This window comes from Acinonyx jubatus, chromosome B4 (genome assembly GCF_027475565.1).
Source record: "Acinonyx jubatus isolate Ajub_Pintada_27869175 chromosome B4, VMU_Ajub_asm_v1.0, whole genome shotgun sequence".
NCBI lineage: Eukaryota > Metazoa > Chordata > Mammalia > Carnivora > Felidae > Acinonyx > Acinonyx jubatus.
In genome coordinates this window covers 89,677,276-89,697,264 of record NC_069387.1, presented here as the reverse complement: position 1 = coordinate 89,697,264, position 19,989 = coordinate 89,677,276, and the positions used below count along the sequence as shown (strand labels likewise).

Below are 19,989 nucleotides of genomic sequence, written 5' to 3'. Positions count from 1 at the left end.
GTTCCCTCCTTCAGAACCCCGCTGATGGAACATGAGGACAGTGCTCACCACGACTGCATGTTTACCAGCCTCTCCTGTGAGGCCTGCACCGTCTTGCCCAACACTTCGACAAGGAAATGCCACCTCACCCTCTAGCTCTAAGCGTAGAGGGCACCTTCCCTTTGCACCTTTCGTGACCCACATCCTGACCCCCAAGCAGGTCTTGGTTCTTGCACATCAGCGTGTTCAGACTAAAAGGACAGCACTCCTCAGATGCAGTTGGAACTGTCCCTTTCTATGCCTGTTTCTCCTCCTCTCTGTTCCAGACAATGCGAAAGTGTGCAGTGTTTGAGGATAGGAACGTAGCACTGTTATCTTTGCATTTCAGCTCCTCACATGTTACCGGACACTGAAGAAGCACCAAATGTTCACTCAGTGGTGCAGAAGCTTTCCTCCTCTCCTGCTCTCCCGGTTTCAGAGATCTTGAGAAGTTGAATGGCTTAGCACGTAGTAAAAGTAATGCGCATCTGTACTTATTAAACCCTCATTATGTTTGAGAGTCTGTGTGTATTATTCTCAGCCCTCTTATCAACCTGGTGAGGCACGTGCATATCATTATCCCTATTTTACCCTGAGAAGAGTTGGCCAAGGTTACAGATCAAGGAAGTGGTGAAGCTGGGATTTGAACCTAGATCTCTTTCTGAGTCCCTGTGCCAGCACAGTGTGGTCCAGACCCAGTTCTTTTGAGTCTATGCCTAACCCAAAGATACTTGAATTTTATCCCCTCTTCCTGCCCTGCTTTGTTGTAATGCAATAATCTTTTAATGCTGCTTATTAAGACAGGGCATCCTTGGTGTAGACAGACATGCTTCTCAAAAGAGGCATTTCCCCAGTAAGGAACAATGCTGCACCTCTGCTCAAGGCCTGCCTGCATCTGGCCCAAGTCACCAAGAACTACTTACAGACAACATTTGGAAGGAAAATCAGACAGTTAATCTGTCCAGTTTAAAACCTGCTGGAATTTGGGGCATCTGGGTGGCTCAGTCGGTTAAGCGTGCAACTCTTGATGTCGGTCGGCTCGGGTCATGAGCTCACGGTTCATGGGATCAAGCCCCATGTCGGGTTCTGCACTGACAGCATGAAGCCGGCTTGGGATTTGGCTGTTAACAGGTTTACAGCTAATTAAGGCCAGGGAGGTGCAGGCTCCCCCTAGTTCTTTTTGTATCACAAAAAGTGAGACTTCACATGTTTAGGGAGTTGGTTTATCTCGTTGGGAAGGAGAAAATGGATAGCCTGTCACAGGGATCCAGGAGAAATGCACAGAGTCACTGCCCTTCAAGAAGAGATTCATGTGTGTTCCCGTAATTCACCACTTTTGACAGAAGGCAGTGCATCCGTCACACAAAATTTCTTCCCAAACGGCTAGCCACATTTCTGTAGTTACCCAAGAAGAAAATGAGATATTGAACTGTAAATATTTGCTCTGCACCGTGGACTCCTAATGCTTGATATCCTAAAGCAGAAGGTTCATAGAAGGTTCTTGCAGCCTTGGGCGTTCCCCTGCATTCTTGAGATCAAATCCTTTTGATCAGAGCGTTATCCTTTGGGACATCCTTCTCCCCCTGCCCTCTCCTAGTAAGGATGGCATTATAGGCTCCAGCAGGTTGAGGGACAGTGAGTTAAGACGAGCAGGGATGGCATGCAGACAGTCATGTGATCCCGTCATTTCATTGTATGTGAGAATGGGGGCCTCAGCCTGTTTACTGTAGTAACTGTTTTTAAATGCAGTCAGAAATACGTATTACATTGCAACCCAGTATATACATGTAAACACCTACAGAGAGATACACGCATGCACACACATAGCGGGTCCCAACCTGAAATGGTGGGTGAAGCCGTGCATCATGATCACAGCACAAGCTCGAAAGTCTGAGCTGCCAACAAGCCCTTGCTCTCCTCTTTAAACCTCCCGAAAGAATTTTGAAAAACCGCATACCCCATCACAATTTAAAGTTGTCATCTAATGTTTTTTCTCCCCAAATTTAAATACTTGCAAAGACCACAACTTCCAGTCTGCCATTAGTATGCCTTAAATATAGTTTTGTCAAACTCTGGAGCCATGGATTTGGCTCAAATTTATGGAAGAGGTCCATTGTATAACCCAACGGCCAAAGCCATTCCTCCCTGCCTCGCCTATCAAGCTAATCAGACTTAACTCCCTGTCAGAAGTGAAGTCAGTCTTCATTTTGCAATTCAAATAAAATAATAATGTGCCCACCTCCCAACCGACAACTGTTTTGAATGCTAACTCTGAGACGCAGAGAGACAGGTGAATGAGAGAGGGGGGAAAGCCTTGCCAGGAGTCCGTGCCTGGTTGAAATAAGGCACTATTCCCGAGAGACCTTCTCTCAGGAGCAAGGCTTTCCCAAATTATCCCTTGATTTAATGACTGGGGGTTTTTGCAGCCCAGGGCCAATCTCCTGCAAAGGTTTGAGATGGATAAGACGTGTATCTTTCATTGGTAAAGTGGCAGAAGACCAACTGTGACGGTGGACGTGAGAAGGGAGAATCAACAGATCTCAGATCTCTGGTCCTTTTCAGTAGGGTCAGTGTGGGGAAGACGTGCTTAACGGTTTGTGAGTTCGAGCCCTGCATTCAGGCCCACTGCTGTCAGCATAGAGCCCACTTTAGATTCTCTGTCTCTTTCTCTCTCTCTCTCTGTCTGTCTCTCTCTCAAAATAAATAAACTTTAAAAAAAATAAATAAATGCGGAACTGATTCTTCTAAGGTTATGACTGGAACCCCCAGGAGAGTTCACAGATACCCCTAGGTACTTGAGCCACTGTTCTAAGCCCTTAGTACCCTCATATGTAAAGTGCACACGGTAAAAGTACCTACGTTCAAAGATGGTTCTGGAGAATGAATGAGGTCATTTAACAAGTCATTTCTCATCGGACCAAGTCATCCCTGACATGAGTGGGTCCTGGCCCCACCTAGCCAACTCCGTCCACACTCGGCAACCAGCAGCCTCTCGGCCGCCCTTTGGGCCCGGAACCCCCATCTGGTGGCAAATTTCAATCGTAAAAGGACAGACTTGGATAAGAAGCTCTCACAAACCCTGGAAGTGACCACAGGTTTGCCTGGGCAGGAAATCTAGGTGCCTCACTTTCTAGAACTTGCTCTAGAGAGGGTTGGATACAGGTCTGGTGGGCACCTCCCCCTGGTCCAGTTGATTTCCTGCCCAGACAGAACAGGGCAGGAGCCCTCATAAAAACAGGTCCAGCACCGTGGGCCTGCCTGCTTAGATCTGAAGGTCTTACCTCAGGGCTGTTGGAATCAGTTGACATATAATGTGCGAATGTGTTTCAAATATAAGACCTGGGGATTATCTTGATGGCCTTCAGAATCCCGAATTCAGTTGAGGTCAGCTGCCTTTTTTTTTAATTTTTTTTTTTTAATGTTTATTTTTGAGACAGAGAGAGACAGAGCATGAACGGGGGAGGGTCAGAGAGAGAGGGAGACACAGAATCCGAAGCAGGCTCCAGGCTCTGAGCTGTCAGCACAGAGCCCGACGCATGGCTCGAACCCACAGACCGTGAGATCATGACCTGAGCTGAAGTCAGACGCTTAACCGACTGAGCCACCCAGGCGCCCCTAAGGTCAGCTGCCTTAAACAAACTAATGGGAACCGCAGAAAAAGGCAAGTTCCCGAACAGATCTCCCGAATCTTTCTCAGAAACAGAAGATGACACTTTGTTTTTGTTCCAGGCTCTGGCTTTCAGGCGTCAGGCTACAGTTTCAACACTTACGAGTGGAGGGGTCCGAAACAGAGAGGTAGCCTGTCCCCAGTCACGAAGCCACGAAGCCAGACCTACCCAGACGTGGGGCTGAGTAATGAAGACTGGGACCGGTCCACAGTCAGTGGGTAAGGTTTTCGTCAACTGCTGCTTTGTGGCCGTTAGCCCAGATCCGAATCGCTCCACTTCCGATGGCACATACGGCTAGCGTGGGAAGGAGCCAGTGTCATCATGCCGGCCCCATGGCAGGGCTCAGAGACCTGTGCCTGCCCGGCTGGATCCCGGGACCACCCCACGGCCGGACAAGAGCTCATTTTCCCCCTGATAAAAACAATAGCATGTGGGAAAAACTACATCTGTAAACCCTGTCCTCACTCTCTGACTAGTCTCCTCTCCTTACATTTAAAAGGTTGCTTCACCAAAGCATAAGAGACTCTTCAAAAACTGAGAACAAACTGAGGGTTGATGGGGGATGGGAGGGCGGGGAGGGTAGGTGATGGGTATTGAAGAGGGCATCTTTTGGGATGAGCACTGGGTGTTGTATGGAAACCAATTTGAGAATTTCATATATTTAAAAAAAACTCTAATAAATACATAAATAAATAAAAGGTTGCTTCATGTCAGCTTAGGTTAAAAAAAAAAAAAGGTACATCGAGGATCCCATAGTTTGAATTGAGATGTATTTTAGCATTTTGTTCCTTACCAAAGTATTTAAAATTTTTTTTAACCTTTATTTATTTTTGAGACAGAGAGAGACAGAGCATTTTAAGGAAATTCACAAAAACCGATAGCACGTGAATGATCTCCACTGACATTTATAAGTGGCAAAACATGTTTCTCTTAAAGGGAAGCTTGATTTCCCTTGCACTAGACAGATCAGTTGAAAGATAGGCCCACACGGTGCCATGTTGATGCAATTCACCCTGCAGGAGCCACGAACGCCCTAAAATTCAGTTAACAGGACCGTGGTCCTTCCCTCCCTCCATTCTCTGAGATACTCTGCATTTCCTAGAGCACCCTCACTTGGTGGTTACAGTTGGAAGAAAGCCAGATCCCCAAACAGAATCTCCATTTTTTTTACACGTGGGATGAAAGAGAGAGATTCCGAATGATGCCTCGGCGAGTTGTCAACCCAGACTGTGCTTTCTGACGACAGTTTTACAGGGGCTCCCGACAGTACGGAGGCTGAACAAGAGGAGAACTTCTGGTCCCAAGCGCTGGAGGACTTGGAAACCTGTGGACAGTCGGGAATTCTGAGAGAACTCGAGGTAGCCTCGGTCCTGCTACTTGTATTGTTTCTACATTCATTTTCTTTTTTTTTTTTTTTTGGTCCTTTTGAGTTTGCATTTATCACATCAGTTCATTTAAAAGCTTTAACCCCTTTCCACAGGAGAAAGCTGACAGGCGTGTGTCTTTGAGAAACATGACTCTCTTGGTAGCTACCCTTTATGTTTATATTTTTGCTTGTGAAGCTGCCTTCCCTGCCCCCTTGCCTCCTGGACAGCAATTTGATTTTATTCAGTGCAGTTGAAAGTATTTATTTCCCCATTTCCACCCCCACCCCGAGCTTTCTGACTTGTGGCTTCTGCCATTGCTCCCTGCTAACCCTGACTGTACCTGTTTGCCACCGAATCGCTGGGGAGGGAGCTAAGCCCCCCAGCAGTGGCGCATCTCACTCTCTGAGTTGCTTTAGAAAGGTTTCTTTGGCATGTTTTCATTTGTACCTGGTATAGCAATTGATTTGATCGTGAAGAGGAACATAAGAGGAAATTTTATTTTATTTTATTTCATTTTGCCCTGGAAGTAGATGACAAATGCAGCTGGTGAAAATGGCCAGTCTGTGTGAAAAAAGCAGCCAAAATATTACACAGTACTTTGCTGTTAATTGCAAATCCTGATTCCGTATCGACTTAGTGTGAATTCTAGGAGTTGTGGCAAGATGGAACACAATAGCTGGACTCCCGGTGAGTTCTTTAATCAAAGCCATGAATTTGCTGACGATATTCACCCTGTGGTCTAGGAGGTCCTGGACTGTTTCCTTTTATGTTCTTTTTAAATTTTCTGAGCTGTAAAAAGTAAAGTGGCAAAAGTCTCATTTTTATTTTGACGTCATCTGAGGTCCCCAAGTCCCATAAGGAATGTGAATGGCATAACTGGGTGAAACTGCAATTCTAAAACGAATACTCATCTTTATATTGTTTTGCTTCTCGGTTGCATGTGTGGATATTTTCATGTGATTCTAATGTTTGTGAATCTGCAAAGAGAATTATAAAGAAAAATAGTAGTTTGAATTTATAAATATAGTATTACCTGGCATGAATTGAAACTTCAGAGCACAGTTAAAGGGCCTGGAGGTGGATAATACTATGAAACTTAAATAAATTAAGACATTGGCCATCGATTCCTTTTTAGGCACCTTTCAAAAAGAGTAAAATGCTTAAGTATCAGCTGGCTTATTTAAACTTTTACCACTTCCTGGATGTAGAATGATTAGCAGAAGGGGTCCAAACTGGATACTGAGCTCAATTCACAATTCTTGAACATACGCCTGCTTCTGAAAGCGCGCTTGGCCCATATGCCTTTTCCACTTTGCGCTCTGATACTTCTCTTTTAAAGAAACAACTATTCTTCTAATAACATCTTTCACAGCAAGTAAAACCAGGGCGATGTAAAAAGTGGCACAATGAAATTGGGTTTTCACTCATTTCACTCAATACTCTAGTCATTGTCCCCATTAGCTAGCAAATTGATTTATCTAATGAAAACAAACATCTATGAGCATAGAAATTATGTTGCAAATAAATAAATTAATTAATTAAATTAAAAAATAAAAAAAGAAATTATGTTGCAAAAGCCTATAAATATAAACTTTTTCTAGCATAGCTTCAGGCAGGTGTGGCCCTTGAAATTATAAATGCAGAAAGGAAATGGGTTGAGTGTGTAAGCCAAAAGGAAGTTAAAGTCCTCAATGAGGAAGAATGATTGGCAAATCTAAAGAGACTTCTTTAGACTTTTATCAAAAAGAATATTCATTCACTAGTTTAAATGAACTCTGATCGTGTGATTGTAAATGTTACCGTGCAAAAAATATTATGGGAGCTAGTTTCCTGCGTATGAAATGTACATCCAGCATTAAAAGTTACAGCATATTATAACCATAATAAATGTAAAAGATTAGCTAACATGAAAAATGATTACGATTGAAATGGAAATGAAAATTATACTAGTCATTCTTCCCATTAGCTGGCAATAATTTATGTTCAACTTTAGCACTGAAAAATGTTAAAACAGAAGAAAAAAATTCAGACTAAGACTTAGGACAAGTTACTTAATCTCTTTTACCAGATATTTATTCTTCTGTAAAATAAGGGGATTATAATGACTAATGCTTATATGGCACTTAACACAGAACATAACACTCGATAATTATTCAGTAGAAGTTATTATTTTTGCCATTTTTATTAATTAACAGTGCCTTAGCTATTTTCTGTTTAGGATAATATATGAAAAAATTTTAACTAGATATCAGATAGAAAACTCTTGAACATACCCCTCTAAGTTACATGTATCTCAGTTATCTCATTGAGAACTTGGGAGGTTATAACTATAAATTATTAATTGTGCAAAATGGAAACAGGCAATAGATATTCTTGAAGTGAAAACAAATCCTAGATAATTTAAAATAATCATTTTTAAACTTTAGTTTTTATATGTGTACTTTAATTTTTATATTCCTTCATAGTAATTCAACTGAAGTCCACTTTAAACAAAGCAATCAAGCTGTGCTTTGGAAACTTGGTTCCATCAGAACTCCATTTAGATCAGTTTGGAACTTCCGTAGTGGCTTAAGGTTCAGCCAAGCAGAATTGTGATTAAGTATTTTACTTCCGACGTGTTTCTCCTACTGGTCCCCTGAAAGTGAATGAATATAAATGAATATAAAAATGAATAAATGAATAAAAATAAAAATGAATATAAAACATAGATGTTAACAAAGCAAATAATGTGTCTAAGTAGGTAAAAACAATAGAGGGGTGGTCAGCACAGCAAGAAAATAATCCCTGGGTTCTGTCATCAACAGTAGACAAAAAAATGTTGTATGTGGGTTAAGTGCCATAAAATAAAGGATGTCCCATGACACCAACAAAGCTTTCAATTTTAAAAAGGGATTTAACTGAAATAAAGCAATAATATGGTTAATCCACATTTGTTTCAATATTAATCTCCTAAAAAGTCAATTTTATATGCTTCAACCTAATACTTGACTGGGAAGCAATACAGCCTGGTGGTCAAGGGTAAGGTTTCTAGAGTCAGAGTGTGAGGGCTATAATCCCAGACTCTTGGGCAACTTGCTCAGTTTATCTGGGCATCCCTTTCCATAACTGAAATGGGGAAGTATGATGACTGTAATACCTATCAGAAACTTATCATAAATATTAAATGACATTCTACATACACATGTATATGGTATTACACGTGCTAACATGTTAAAGTCAATGGCCAGTAAGGTTTTCTTTTTTCTTTTTCAAAATTATCAGTAAGATAACTGATCCAGTCAGGATATTGATAACTGGTTGTGTTTTGGGGGGTTTTTTTTGTTGTTTTTTTTTGTTTTTTTATAAGAGTTGTAGGTATACCTACACGTGCTCCAATACTGGGCTGCCATTTGAAGATCATGTTAGTGGTGCGTGTATAGTCGAACGCCAGGTGAATCTTAGAGTCACAAAATCTTAGGGAGATAACAAATGAAAGCTCTATCACTTGGCAGTGTTCCCTTCTAACCAACCATTTTAGACGGTGCCCTTGGCTCCATCTATGTGATGGAGCCTACGTGACCCTGAGTAAGTCAGCCTCTTTGTGCCTCAGTTTCTGCTCCTACAAATTAGGAGTAATAACAGTGTCTGTTTCACAAAGTTGTTGTGAGGCTTAAATAGGGGAATACAAGGACTCAGCAAAGTACGGTTACTGTTAGCATTAGCGTTCACGTAAACCACCAGTCGCATTGTAGCCGGCACACGGCACGTGGGGCTTGCTCTTTTTCCCGTGACTTCGGGCACGTTCACCAATGCTAGTTTACCATCATCCAGCCATCCTATCAAGGAGGACGGAGCTGGCTCCAGGCACAATTTTGAAATGTTGGCATTTCCGAACCATGAAAAATGAACATTCTCAACAGGACATTGGTTTCAAATGCTTAAGTAGTTTCACTTCTAAGATTCAGTCATATTTGGGATCTAATCTCGCCTTTCCTTGTGTATGAACATATTTGAAACTGAACAGACTTCCCTGTTCACCGGTAAAATCCAATCTAAGTTTCCCAGCTTTTGAGCAAAGGGTTGAGTCCGGTAGCACAATATAGGATTCCTCTTTAAACTCTCTGAGCATCTCACACAAAGGCCGTTTCTAAGAAAGGTTGACCCATGCTAAATACGCGGAGACCTCGCTGGTCTACAAATTTCTGGGGCAGGTCACATGGCCCAAGGAGAGACCATATGTTATGGTAGGCAGGCGGCTTTGGGTAGAAGCCCTTGCCTTTCTATCAATAGCCCTGTTTCAGCCCATTGTTACCTCCAGGGGGAGCTACAGGCAGCATTGCAAATAGACGCCACCTGGTCCCGTTGAAAAGTTCTTCGTCCATTTCTGTAAGATATATTGAAGCTGCTTCACGAATCCCATCTTTAGAGCCCACTCAGTGGAAAGTTAATGGCTAAAATGTAGTTTACAGTAAGCAAATGTTATCGCTTTTCAATTTGCCTCAAAACTGCCGGGGGTGGTATCTGATTAAATAAACTCAATGGCTTAAGTACTTAAATTGGATTTGAGATGTGCATTATAAATGTCACTTGCAAAGCATTTTGCCACACTGTCATAGTTCAATTAGTACGTCCATTCTCCAGCCTTTGGTTATGCCCCGAAGAGACTGTATCTTGACTGGGCAGAAGGAGAGATGTGCTTACTGTTGAGCAACCGAACCCTTTTCTTAGTCCATGGCTTAATCGTCTCTGAAAATTGTCAATGCCACAGGCAACGATCATGTCGGGGAGCACGATGAGTTTGAATCATGAGGCCCCAACACCTCGCAGTCAGCTGGGGCGACAAGCCAGCTTCCAGGAACGGAGCAGCTCGCGGCCGCATTATAGCCAAACAACGCGGAGCAACACCCTGCCCTCCGACGTGGGCAGGAAGTCTGTCACCCTGAGGAAAATGAAACAAGAAATAAAGGAGATCATGTCCCCAACTCCTGTGGAGCTGCACAAGGTCAGGATGCTTTCTTCCCTCCCCTCGGTCACATTCAGTAGCCATTCGGCTGCGCATGAGCACCCTGATGCAAGCATAGTGATGACACTGTACTGTTGGCTCAGCCAGGGAGAGAAGCCAGAGCTTAAAGGCAGAGCATTAGAGATTCTGTGCTCAAAATGCGATCTTTGGGAGGGTATCCTGTAAAATCGGGAGAATTCGCTTTGGAGCAATGAATTTCCTAATGATGCATTTATGACCAAAATCTTCTTGCAAAAGTTAGAGGTTCTCACATCCCATGGAGTTGCGATGAATTGGTCTGTCATTCCAACTTCTTTGGAAACGGGAGAAGGATTTTCTTTAAAAAAATTTTTTTTCGACATGTATTTATTTTCATAGAGAGAGAACACGTGCGCATGTGAGCAAGGTAGGGGCAGAGAGAGAAAGACACAGAATCCAAAGCAGGTTCCAGGTTCTGAGCTGTCAGCACATAGCCCGACGCGGGGCTCAAACTCATGGGCTGCAAAATCATGACCTGAGCCGTAGTCGGAAGCTTAACCAACTGAGCCACCCAGGTGCCCTGTGGATTTTCTCTTTTACTTTTTTAATTTTTTTTAATGTTTATTTATTTTTGAGACAGACAGACAGAACATGAGCAGGGGAGGGGCAGAGAGAGAGGGAGAGACAGAATCCGAAGACAGGCTCCAGGCTCTGAGCTGTCGGCACAGAGCCCGACGCGAGGCTCAAACTCGTCAACTGCAAGATCGTGACCTGAGCCGAAGTCAGACACTCAACCGACTGAGCCACCCAGGCGCCCTGTGGATTTTCTAAGTATCATACACTCATAGCTTCACTGAAAATGAGCTTCAGGTGCAATGTAGGAATGCTTACTCTTTAATTGAAGGCTTATCAGTAGAGGGTTATATTATGCAGAAGACATGAAGTTCTCTTCCAGACATAATTTAGGTGTCTTTGGGTCAGGACAGGGCAAGGCCTCATATGTTCCGTCTCAGCCTGTGATGGTTGCCTCATTTGACTTCATGGAAGAAAGCCCACTATGGCACCCAGAGCTGAATTTGAGTTGCTGGCAGAGTTTAAGCAAGTCATATGTAAGGGACACTGTTTGCAGAACCCAGGGAAGGAGAGCAGTAGTAAGGAGGTGTCTCTGATTTTCTTTCATAGAACTAACGCTTTATTTTTATTTAATACATAAAGATGCATAGACAATAATCATCTGTCCCACTTTTCTTGAGAACCAAGACCCTCTCTGCAGTCAATAACCTATTAATTAGAAATTAGTTGTTCGTCTTACCCAGAAAAACAAGTAAATGTTGGACTGAGAGGAGTTAACAGGCCAGACACTCCCTTTTTCCGCTAAAGACGTCCATTTCCCCAAGCACCCTATAAAAGATATTTTATACGTTTTGGAGCTATTTACTTTGAAGCTGACAAAGGATGTGATGAAAGAGAGACATAGAATGGGAAGTTGAGTTCTGAACTTGGTGCTCCAATCCCCAGGTTGATTCATTTCCCACCCATTCACTCATTTCATACATGTACCGCGCATGCATTCACTTAACTGGTGTGTCGCAAATCATCAGCGGGCACACGGTCTAATGAGGAGACAGTCTGGGAAACAGGGGGAAGGTGGTGAGGTGAGTACAATGAGAGAGGCAAGACCAGGCTGCCTTGGGGGGGGCAGAGGGTGGATCCTCACCCACTACAGAAAGAGACAGGAAAGGCTTGTTAGAAGTAGGTGCCGATTCTGCAGGAAGGTGGAGGTTGAAGGAAGGAAGGAAGCTTGTGCAAAGGGATGTGAAAGATTGTGGTAAATGGAGGGAGTGGAAATACCCCGATCAAGTGATCAAAGCCTTGGCTTGGAGCCTTGTGCGTTAAGAGGAATTGCAGACGTACAGAAAAGCAAAGAAGTTTTGGATATTTTAGGGCAGCGACCCAGGTTAGCCCCATGCCACAAGTTAGCTTGTGTGTCCAGCTACCCTGAATTGATGCGTCTGTTTGGTAGACACAGTCTTCACTGCCTGTCAAACGTCCTCATATGCTAATTGACAAACACCATTAGGAGGCTGTAAGGTCCCCCATGGTGGTTAAATAGCAAGAGCTATATAGTCCGTGCTCCTTCAGCTGTACTAAGAAAAGTTAGCCTAACCTGATTCCCTCAGGTGTCTTAAGAATCCTGCCTTCTTTTCTCAAAAGTTCTCCTGCCCAGGCAGAGAAGAGATTACGTGATAACCCATCCTCCTCCAGCCCCAAAGGGAAAAGATACCAACATGTATTGAGTTCCTATTATATGCGATACTCTGTATTTTTAGCCCTTACGATAGCCCTTCTGAGCAGATATTTATTATCCCCATCTACAGGATAGGGAAATAGCAAGTATAAAATAGACTCATTTTTCCTTCTAGAGTGAAGCACTTTCCTCAAAAGATTATTGATAGTGCACCCGTGCAAACACCTGTCTCCCCATCCTTCCTGCACTGAAAGCATTTAGCAAAGATAATGACGATGAATGGGGTGTGCAAGTTGTTACCGCTGAGGTTTGAAACAAGTGATGATGCCGAAAATCGATCTTATTTTTTGAAAAGGCAGCATCCGCTTGCCAGCCCGATGAGTGGCAGAGTGTGGCCTATCGCTGGAACATCTGTGTGGCAGTGTGTGAACCTGGAGGCCACAGGATCACACACATGGATGGACCTTTTCCCCTCAGTGGTGGCAATAAGGGCATCGTCTGAATTGATCCCAAATAAAACAGGACTCTCTTAAGTGGATGATGTGCTGGGCATCATAAGGCACACAAAAACACGTAGTTAAGTGAAAAGGTAGCCAGGGAGGCTGCAGGCTGACCATGGGGAATCTGGGAGCGGTGTATGCTCACAGCCCGGGTAGCCTTTATTTTTTAAGTGAGTTCGGTTATTCGTCAGGCCATCCAGTGTTTGCTGTTAAGTGCGTTCTCCAGTCTTGAAGTGCGTGAGAAGGAAAGCCGCTCAGCCCGTGGCTGTGCTTGTATGTTGTACGTGGGGTGTCCTTTGAACGCTGCGAGATTGCCTGACACCATGAAAAAGCGCAGTGACTTGTTGATGGGATTGAGTTATCCTCCCAGTGGGGAGCTGCCAGCCTGTACTAATCCTTTGTAAAAATGAGAAAAGGCACTCTTTTGGGTGGTGGCTGTGGAATTAGAAAAACTTTCCTTCTTCAACTTGAAGATAACCCCAAGCTGGATACACAGCTTGACCAGCGGAATGAGGGCTGGCTTTCAGTTCCCTGAGCCCCCTTGCTGGACTTTTCCAAATGGATCTGGCAGAGGAGTTCCCAAGGGGCGGCAAAGAGGAGAGCGAACAGGCTGGACGAGGTACATGGCACGCCATCCTGAACGGGCTTGGCGTCATTTTCGGTCGCCATCTTTCTTGTGGCTGTTTGCTACTTGATGAAATCTGCGTCCTTGAGGACGGGTTACAGGTCTGGTTTTGTCCAAGCCAACACCTACAAACTGATACTGTGTTCGATAGGAGCTAGGTCAAGAGGATACGGATGAGTGAGCAAGTATCCATCCTCATTTCTGGGAAGAAAAAACATAAAGCAAAAACAGCTCCAACTCTGCATGGCGGGTTACTAACGTCATCTTCACACAGAGAGAAGACAGCGTGGGCTTATCTTCCAATTTCTTGGGTTTCAGCTGCTTTCCATTATTTGCCTATGATTTTCCAACCAGTCCTCCTTGCCGTTCCTTCTCTTCCTTCGGACCTCCGGAAAATCCTAAGCTCAGGTCAGGGTCAATATGGTTTTCTTTCATTTCACGCCATCCGATATGTCTGAAGCTCTTCCGGGTTTGACAAAGTCTTCCTTCAAGCTGTCTACATTCATTCCTCAGCCCCATAAGCTAGTTGTCCTTCATGACATTTAGAACAAACATAAGAAATGCAGCCCCACTTCCTTTGTTGGCCTTGTGAATGGGGGAGGACATTAGAGCTGACATGATGATTTGATATTTGGTAACGTGTGGGGGACAGTGAGAGGGGTCACAGGGAGATAATACTCAAGTCCCCTGAGGCCACTACCTCTCAGACTGTGTTGGCCGAGACGATCTGAAATACATTTGACTTCACGATTCAGGACGTGCATACATCCATGCTCATATAGGAATGAATCCAAAACTTGACTGCACGGTTTACACTAATATTTTCTATTTTTTATTTTTTTTTCAAACGTACTCTCATATTAAGCCGATTGTGAAATTTATTGGAGTCTCAACCAAAAGTTTACCTAACAATTTTGGCCTAAAAAGTTTGCCTAAAAAGTTTGGCCTAAAAATCTCTGATGATCTTTACCATGATTACATGGGATGCTTGTTAAAGTTCAGTTTCCTAAACCCCACCCAGACTTACCCAGTCAGCACTTTCTGGGAGTACAGCCTAAGAAGCTGCATTTTAGCAACCTCCTCGGTAGGTTCTTTCTCACCAGAAAGATTGAGAATCACTTCTTAAGGTTTTGCTACTGGAGGTGATTTCTCTGTTTCAGGGAGGTCATTGGCAACAGCTGGGTGGCAAGGTAAAAGGGAAATGAGGCTTCATCTTCAGCCCTAGCCCTAGCCTTCTGGGTTTTATCTTTAAAATGAATTCCGGTTTGTACTGTAGCTTACCACAGATTGATTCTCTTTGCAGATAAGGAGCCTGTGATCTTAGCTACGGTTCATTGATAGCCCTTTCCCTTCTGATGCTTAAATATCCTTTATGTCCACTTACTCTATTTCTGAGACAAATTCTAGCTTCACTTCTTTGCATACTTGAAAGCAAAAAGATTATTTTTCTGCAAAATAGAAAGTTACCCCACATTCAGAACATTTGGGCTCTTTTTTTTTTTTTAAGTCTATTTATTTGAGAAAGACAGAAGTGGGGAGGGGCAGAAAGGAAAGGAGACAGAGAATTGGAAACAGGCTCCCTGCTGCCAGGGGCTTGAACTCACAAAACCATGAGGTCATGACCTGGACCAAAATCAAGAGTCAGACGCTTAACCGACTGAGCCAGCCAGGCGCCCCTGGACTTCTTAAAATTTTTAAAATTTTTTGAAAGTTCATTTCTTTATTTTGACAGAGAGGGAGAGCATGAGTGGGTGGGGCAGAGAGAGAGGGAGAGAGGATTTCAAGCAGGCTCCCCGCTGACACAGCACAGAGCCCGATGTGGGGCTCGAACTCATGAACTGTGAGAGGGTGACCTGAGCCAAAACCAAGAGTCGGACACTTAAGCGACTGAGCCACTCAGGCGCCCCATCCCTGCACTTTTTTTTTTTAATCATGATTGACATTTCCTTTGCCTTGTCGTTTGTGTTTTTAAATAAATTTGTATTCCTGAATTGTATGCAGCTATTTTGTATTTATCATTTTACGGAAAAGTTTTAAAAATACTTTTTCAGCATCTACTTTTATTTATGGCTGCTGGTGGCGTGACCCTGGAACATTCAAGTCATCTGTCGGGAACCTCTTCATTTCTACGGCCTTTGCCACCATCAACTTTTTTCCCAGCCCAATTTCACTTTGCGTTTTCTGTACATCTGAATGTTTTCAGAGGGGATCTTTGTTTTTCTTGATATGAGAAAGCTGTTTTTCCCCTTGTAAGGAGTGTCATTTTCAGTGCCTAGTGGCAGCTGATTTTGCAATATTCTTCCTGAGTCAGGAAAAGAGGCTCAGCCCTAGGAGGTAATATGAAATGCAAAAACATATCTTATTCAGACACACGCCTCTTTCTTCGCCAAATATTTGGAGTTGGTAGTCAAGATGAAGTGAGTCCTCATGGCAGGTGTAGACCTTCTCCAAATAGCTAGTATAGAATTGTCTTACTATGGAAGTCACTAGAAGCTAAAAATGACAAACTGAATATATGAACCTTTTGCTTTTGTCTACCCCTCTTTGCTAGCTGCGGTTTCTGTTTCTCCAGGCAAGGGGTGATCTGTTAGAGAGAATACAGACTTCAACGTCAGGCAGACCGAGGTTCGGTCACAGTGTGACAGTCATTAGCCATGTCACTTGTCTACACCTTAGTTTTCTCATTTAGCAAAGGAGGGGGCAGGATCCTGCTCAGGAAAGGAGCCTTCACAAATAGCGTTTTCCCTGAGGAAGCCACCATCATTCAGAGTCTTGCCTTAGCCGTGCAATGTCAGTAACCCAGAAAATCAGATCTCTGCAGAGTCCCAGCCTGAAGAGAAGATTCAGCCGCTGCCTTAGAGCCCCCGAGAGGAGATATGAACCAGAATGAGAATCTGTTTACAAAGACAAATGGATGAGTGTCTAGTTACTACTAGTCACTACCTCAGTCTGACAGACATATTCTCTCCCTGTAAAACCAGGGGCAGCTGATAATCAGAACACTGTTGGAGGGACGTGGGTGTGTAGAATAAGGGTTGGAGGTTGCATTGTATGTTTTCAATGAGTAATGGCATTCAGCCCTGACAGTCCTCCGGAGGGATCATTCCCTCAGCTTTGTCTAAGTATTCTATGATACTTTTCAAAATGTCGAAAATGTAATTCTTTTTTTTGAGGATTTTGGGGTTATTTTTAAATTTTTTTTATGTTTATTTTTGAGAGAGAGAGAGACAGAGGTGAGTGGGAGAGGGGCAAAGAGAGAGGGAGACAGAATCCAAAGCAAGCTCCAGCCTCTGAGCTGTCAGCACAGAGCCTGACATGGGGCTCGAACTCATGAACCACAAGATCATGACCTGAGCAGCAGTCGGCTTAACCAACTGAGCCACCCAGGCGTTTGGGTTTTTTTTTTTTTTAAGTTTATTTATTTTGGAGAGAGAGAGAGAGCACACACGAGTGGGGGAGGGGCAGAGAGAGGAAGAGAGAATCCCAAGCAGGCTTCTCGCTGTCAGCTCAGATGTGGGGCTCAAACTCACAAAAGGTGAGATCATGACCTGAGCCACAACCAAGAGTCAGATGCTTAAATGACTGAGCCACCCAGGCACCCCATAAAAAACATAGTTCTTATAAAAATGATAGGCTCATCTCAAAAATGAACATATTTTTTTTTTAACTCATTAATGATGAGTGGGACGACAAAGCTTTTTCAAAGGGGGATAAAGACACTTTCTGTATGTCTCAGTGTGGGAGGGGGAAGCAATAACGCTAGAATGAGATTTCCAAGTTAGGATTAAAGCCGCCCCGCGACTTATAGGGGGGGAAAAGCAGAGCCTTCAAGGTTATCTTTTCATTTGCAACCCTACGTGGCAGAGCCCATTCTGCATCTTACTATTTTCCAGCAAGTTACCATCTGCCTTTGCAGAGTCTGAGCTCTGAGCCATAGAAATGTTAAGTCCAACAGACTGGCAGGCCTCCAGACTCAGATGACCCTCAGGCCTTCTCAGTGCTCCGATGTGCTTTATGTTATGGCTCCGACGTTAGTAGCTTCCCATAAGTCTAACACTGGCTGGGGAGCCTTCGTCTCTTCCTGATGTTTCTATGTCTCTCTGTCGTGATCAAATATGTTCATTTATAGGTTGTAAGATACTGTATTATCTATAGGATGTTCAGTTACGGATGGCGTAGCTCTCTGAGGGTCACTCTGTTCCCCTGATGTCCTGGTCCTTGGAGACAGGTCCCGCAGAACCTTTTCCTTCACCAGTGTTCTGTCCTCTTACTTGTCTGGCTATAGTAAGGATTACACTGACAATGGTCTTGCCCGGGCTTGTCTCTTTCTTTGCCTTAGACAGATAAGAGCTCTCGCCTTGTTCTGAGGAACTTTGTAGTGTCCGACTTCCCGAATGACAGTGAGCCTGGCCCTGAATTCCCACAAGCCCAGAGGGTGAGCAGAAGGCCTTCCGGCTAGAGATGCGGGTGGCCCTTGAAGTGAGGAGGCCCACAGAGACTTAAAGAGATTGGAGGTCAGTAGGTTACAGAGGGAAATGGGAAGGCTCAGCAGCTGGAGAAGAGCCAGGCCAGGGCAGACCTGGGAGCCAGAAAGCAGAGGCAGGAGCAGAGGGAGCAGGTGCGGACCAGGCTGTCCTGAGAAAAACCCTGGAACCGAGACTCTAACTTAGTGGTGGCGGCAGCAAGGGAGGAGGCTGGTGGCAGTGTTGCTGGGTGAACCGGGGAGACCCTGTGCCCTGGGGCCTCGGCTCAGTTCATCCCAAAGATGTCGCTGAAGGTTCTTAGTCTCCTTATGGGAAAGCATTCAAGGATAGACACACAACATAGTGGACGCACACAGCACAAGCAGGAACGTTTGTTAAAGTGGAAGTATACTCTTGAGATGTGAGATTGGGCAAATGAGAGAAAGAGAGAGAGAGACGTGCACCCTGGGGTTTGGGTTTTCTGTCTTTTCTTGACAGTTGTCAGCAAGGAGGTGGAACACTCATTACTTGGGGAGGAGATGCAGGATTTCGAGCCTCTTCTTCCTTACTTGGTCAGGGGTTTCCTGTCGTGACACCCGCCATCTTAGGCCTTTCTGGTTTGACCCAGCTTCCTGCCAGGACAGGATAGCTGGGCTGGCCTTTCTCATTGCCGGCCTCCAGGCATCCTGTTAGAACCGAACTGACTGCCTACCCTGACAACAGAGCCCATGACAACAGGTGACCAAGGTGCCCATGGCTTGGTCTGATCTCCCAGAGAATTTGGACACTGATCTGGCTCTTTTCCCTTTGATGCGGCACGAAGTGATGGAGGTGAAGGTGCTCTGACATGAACTGGGAAAGCAGCCCATAAATCCACCTCAGATCTTAAAAACTGTGGTGCTCTCCTTGGTTAGGACTCCCTTCTCCAAGGGCCAAGTCGGCCCTGACGTGCTCATACTCAGAGCCAAAATCCAAGCTACGGAATCTCTTGTTGTCGAGCCCCTACTTCCCAAGCCTGTGGTGCCACACACTTGCCAGGAAGCAGCAGGAGGCAGTGTTTGAAGCAGCTGTCCCTTTCTCTCCCCTGCCAAGGAGGATCCCCAGACGGGGCAGCAGCCGTCTTTCCTGACCCAGTTTGTCTTGAAGCCCAGTCTGAGTGGCATAAACTGAAGTCGCTTCCTCCTGGGCTGGAAGGATGCAGTCGGGAGGCCATACCTTTGTTTCTTCCGGCCTCACAAGTAGTCATAAGATTATCCTCCAAGCCAGCATTACTTGAATTATGAGGGTTAAAGGCAGAGAGCTACCCCAGTAGCGTCTGCAAGAATAAACCCAAGTGCCTGGTGATTTATGGGCAAAGGAGTACAATCTCTGGGAAGTAGGTGTTGATTTGGCCCTTAAGGCCATCAGGCAAGGCGCTGAACGATAGGAAGCCTGCCAGGGCTTCAGAAGTGCTTCTGGGATAACTGTCACTTGCCGTGACTTGCTCAAGATGGCAGACACAATGGCCCTCAAAACCCAAGTGGAGAGAATTGCCTCTGCCCGCTTAAAGACTTCCCCGTGTGTCAAAACCGAAACCAGAAACAGTAGGTTTCTAATCTTTGCCTTGAGGACATTGTTCAGACATGTGAATAGACTTGCTTAGAAATAAAAAACAAGGCCCAAGTTGAATTGTGGTGAACGCTTCTGCCTCCTGTTAAAGCTTCTGTTCTCGGGGGGGTCAGAAGCAATCACAGCGTGTGCAGCCGAATAGTTAAGATTGAACTGAGCTTTGTAAAACCAGGTTCTGGCCCAGAGTTATGTTTCAAGAGGCTCATTGGCCCTTTTAGGACAGAAAAGTGTAGCCTGGTGTTCATAGTCCAGGTTCCCCGGCTGCATCCTGGGGGTCAGCACAGAATAGAGACGCCACAAGAAAACTCCGTTCCCAGGAGCCAGAGGAGCCATGAAGAGCTCAAGGAGCAGAAGTTCAGGCAGATGTTCATGGAAAGCCACGGAGGGGCTCTGATGAAAAGAAATACAGCAGACATGATAAGTTATTCATCTTTCGCTTGTTGGGCGGTTGGAAATGGATAAAGGCTGCCTGACCAGCTAGGAGATTATATGTCCGGGAGGAGCGTGGGAATCACGATTTAGTGCAAGGAAC

General features: G+C 44.6%; 1 protein-coding gene across 9 annotated transcripts in view; it reads left to right on the top strand.

The window, feature by feature from the left end:
- Positions 1 to 19,989, top strand: part of GRIP1 (glutamate receptor interacting protein 1) — a 670,689-nt gene that overhangs the window by 640,964 nt on the left and 9,736 nt on the right. For 3 of the 9 annotated variants that reach the window (XM_027071309.2, XM_027071305.2, XM_027071306.2), the window contains 4 exons: positions 3,748 to 3,904; positions 4,933 to 5,044; positions 5,167 to 5,211; positions 9,801 to 10,034. In XM_027071309.2, the coding sequence (XP_026927110.1) occupies positions 3,748 to 3,904; positions 4,933 to 5,044; positions 5,167 to 5,211; positions 9,801 to 10,034 (548 nt within the window). Of the gene's footprint in view, positions 1 to 367; positions 2,707 to 3,747; positions 3,905 to 4,932; positions 5,045 to 5,166; positions 5,212 to 9,800; positions 10,035 to 19,989 lie in introns of those variants that run through there. The other 6 variants (XM_053226464.1, XM_053226463.1, XM_053226462.1 and 3 more) reach the window with 3 other exon arrangements.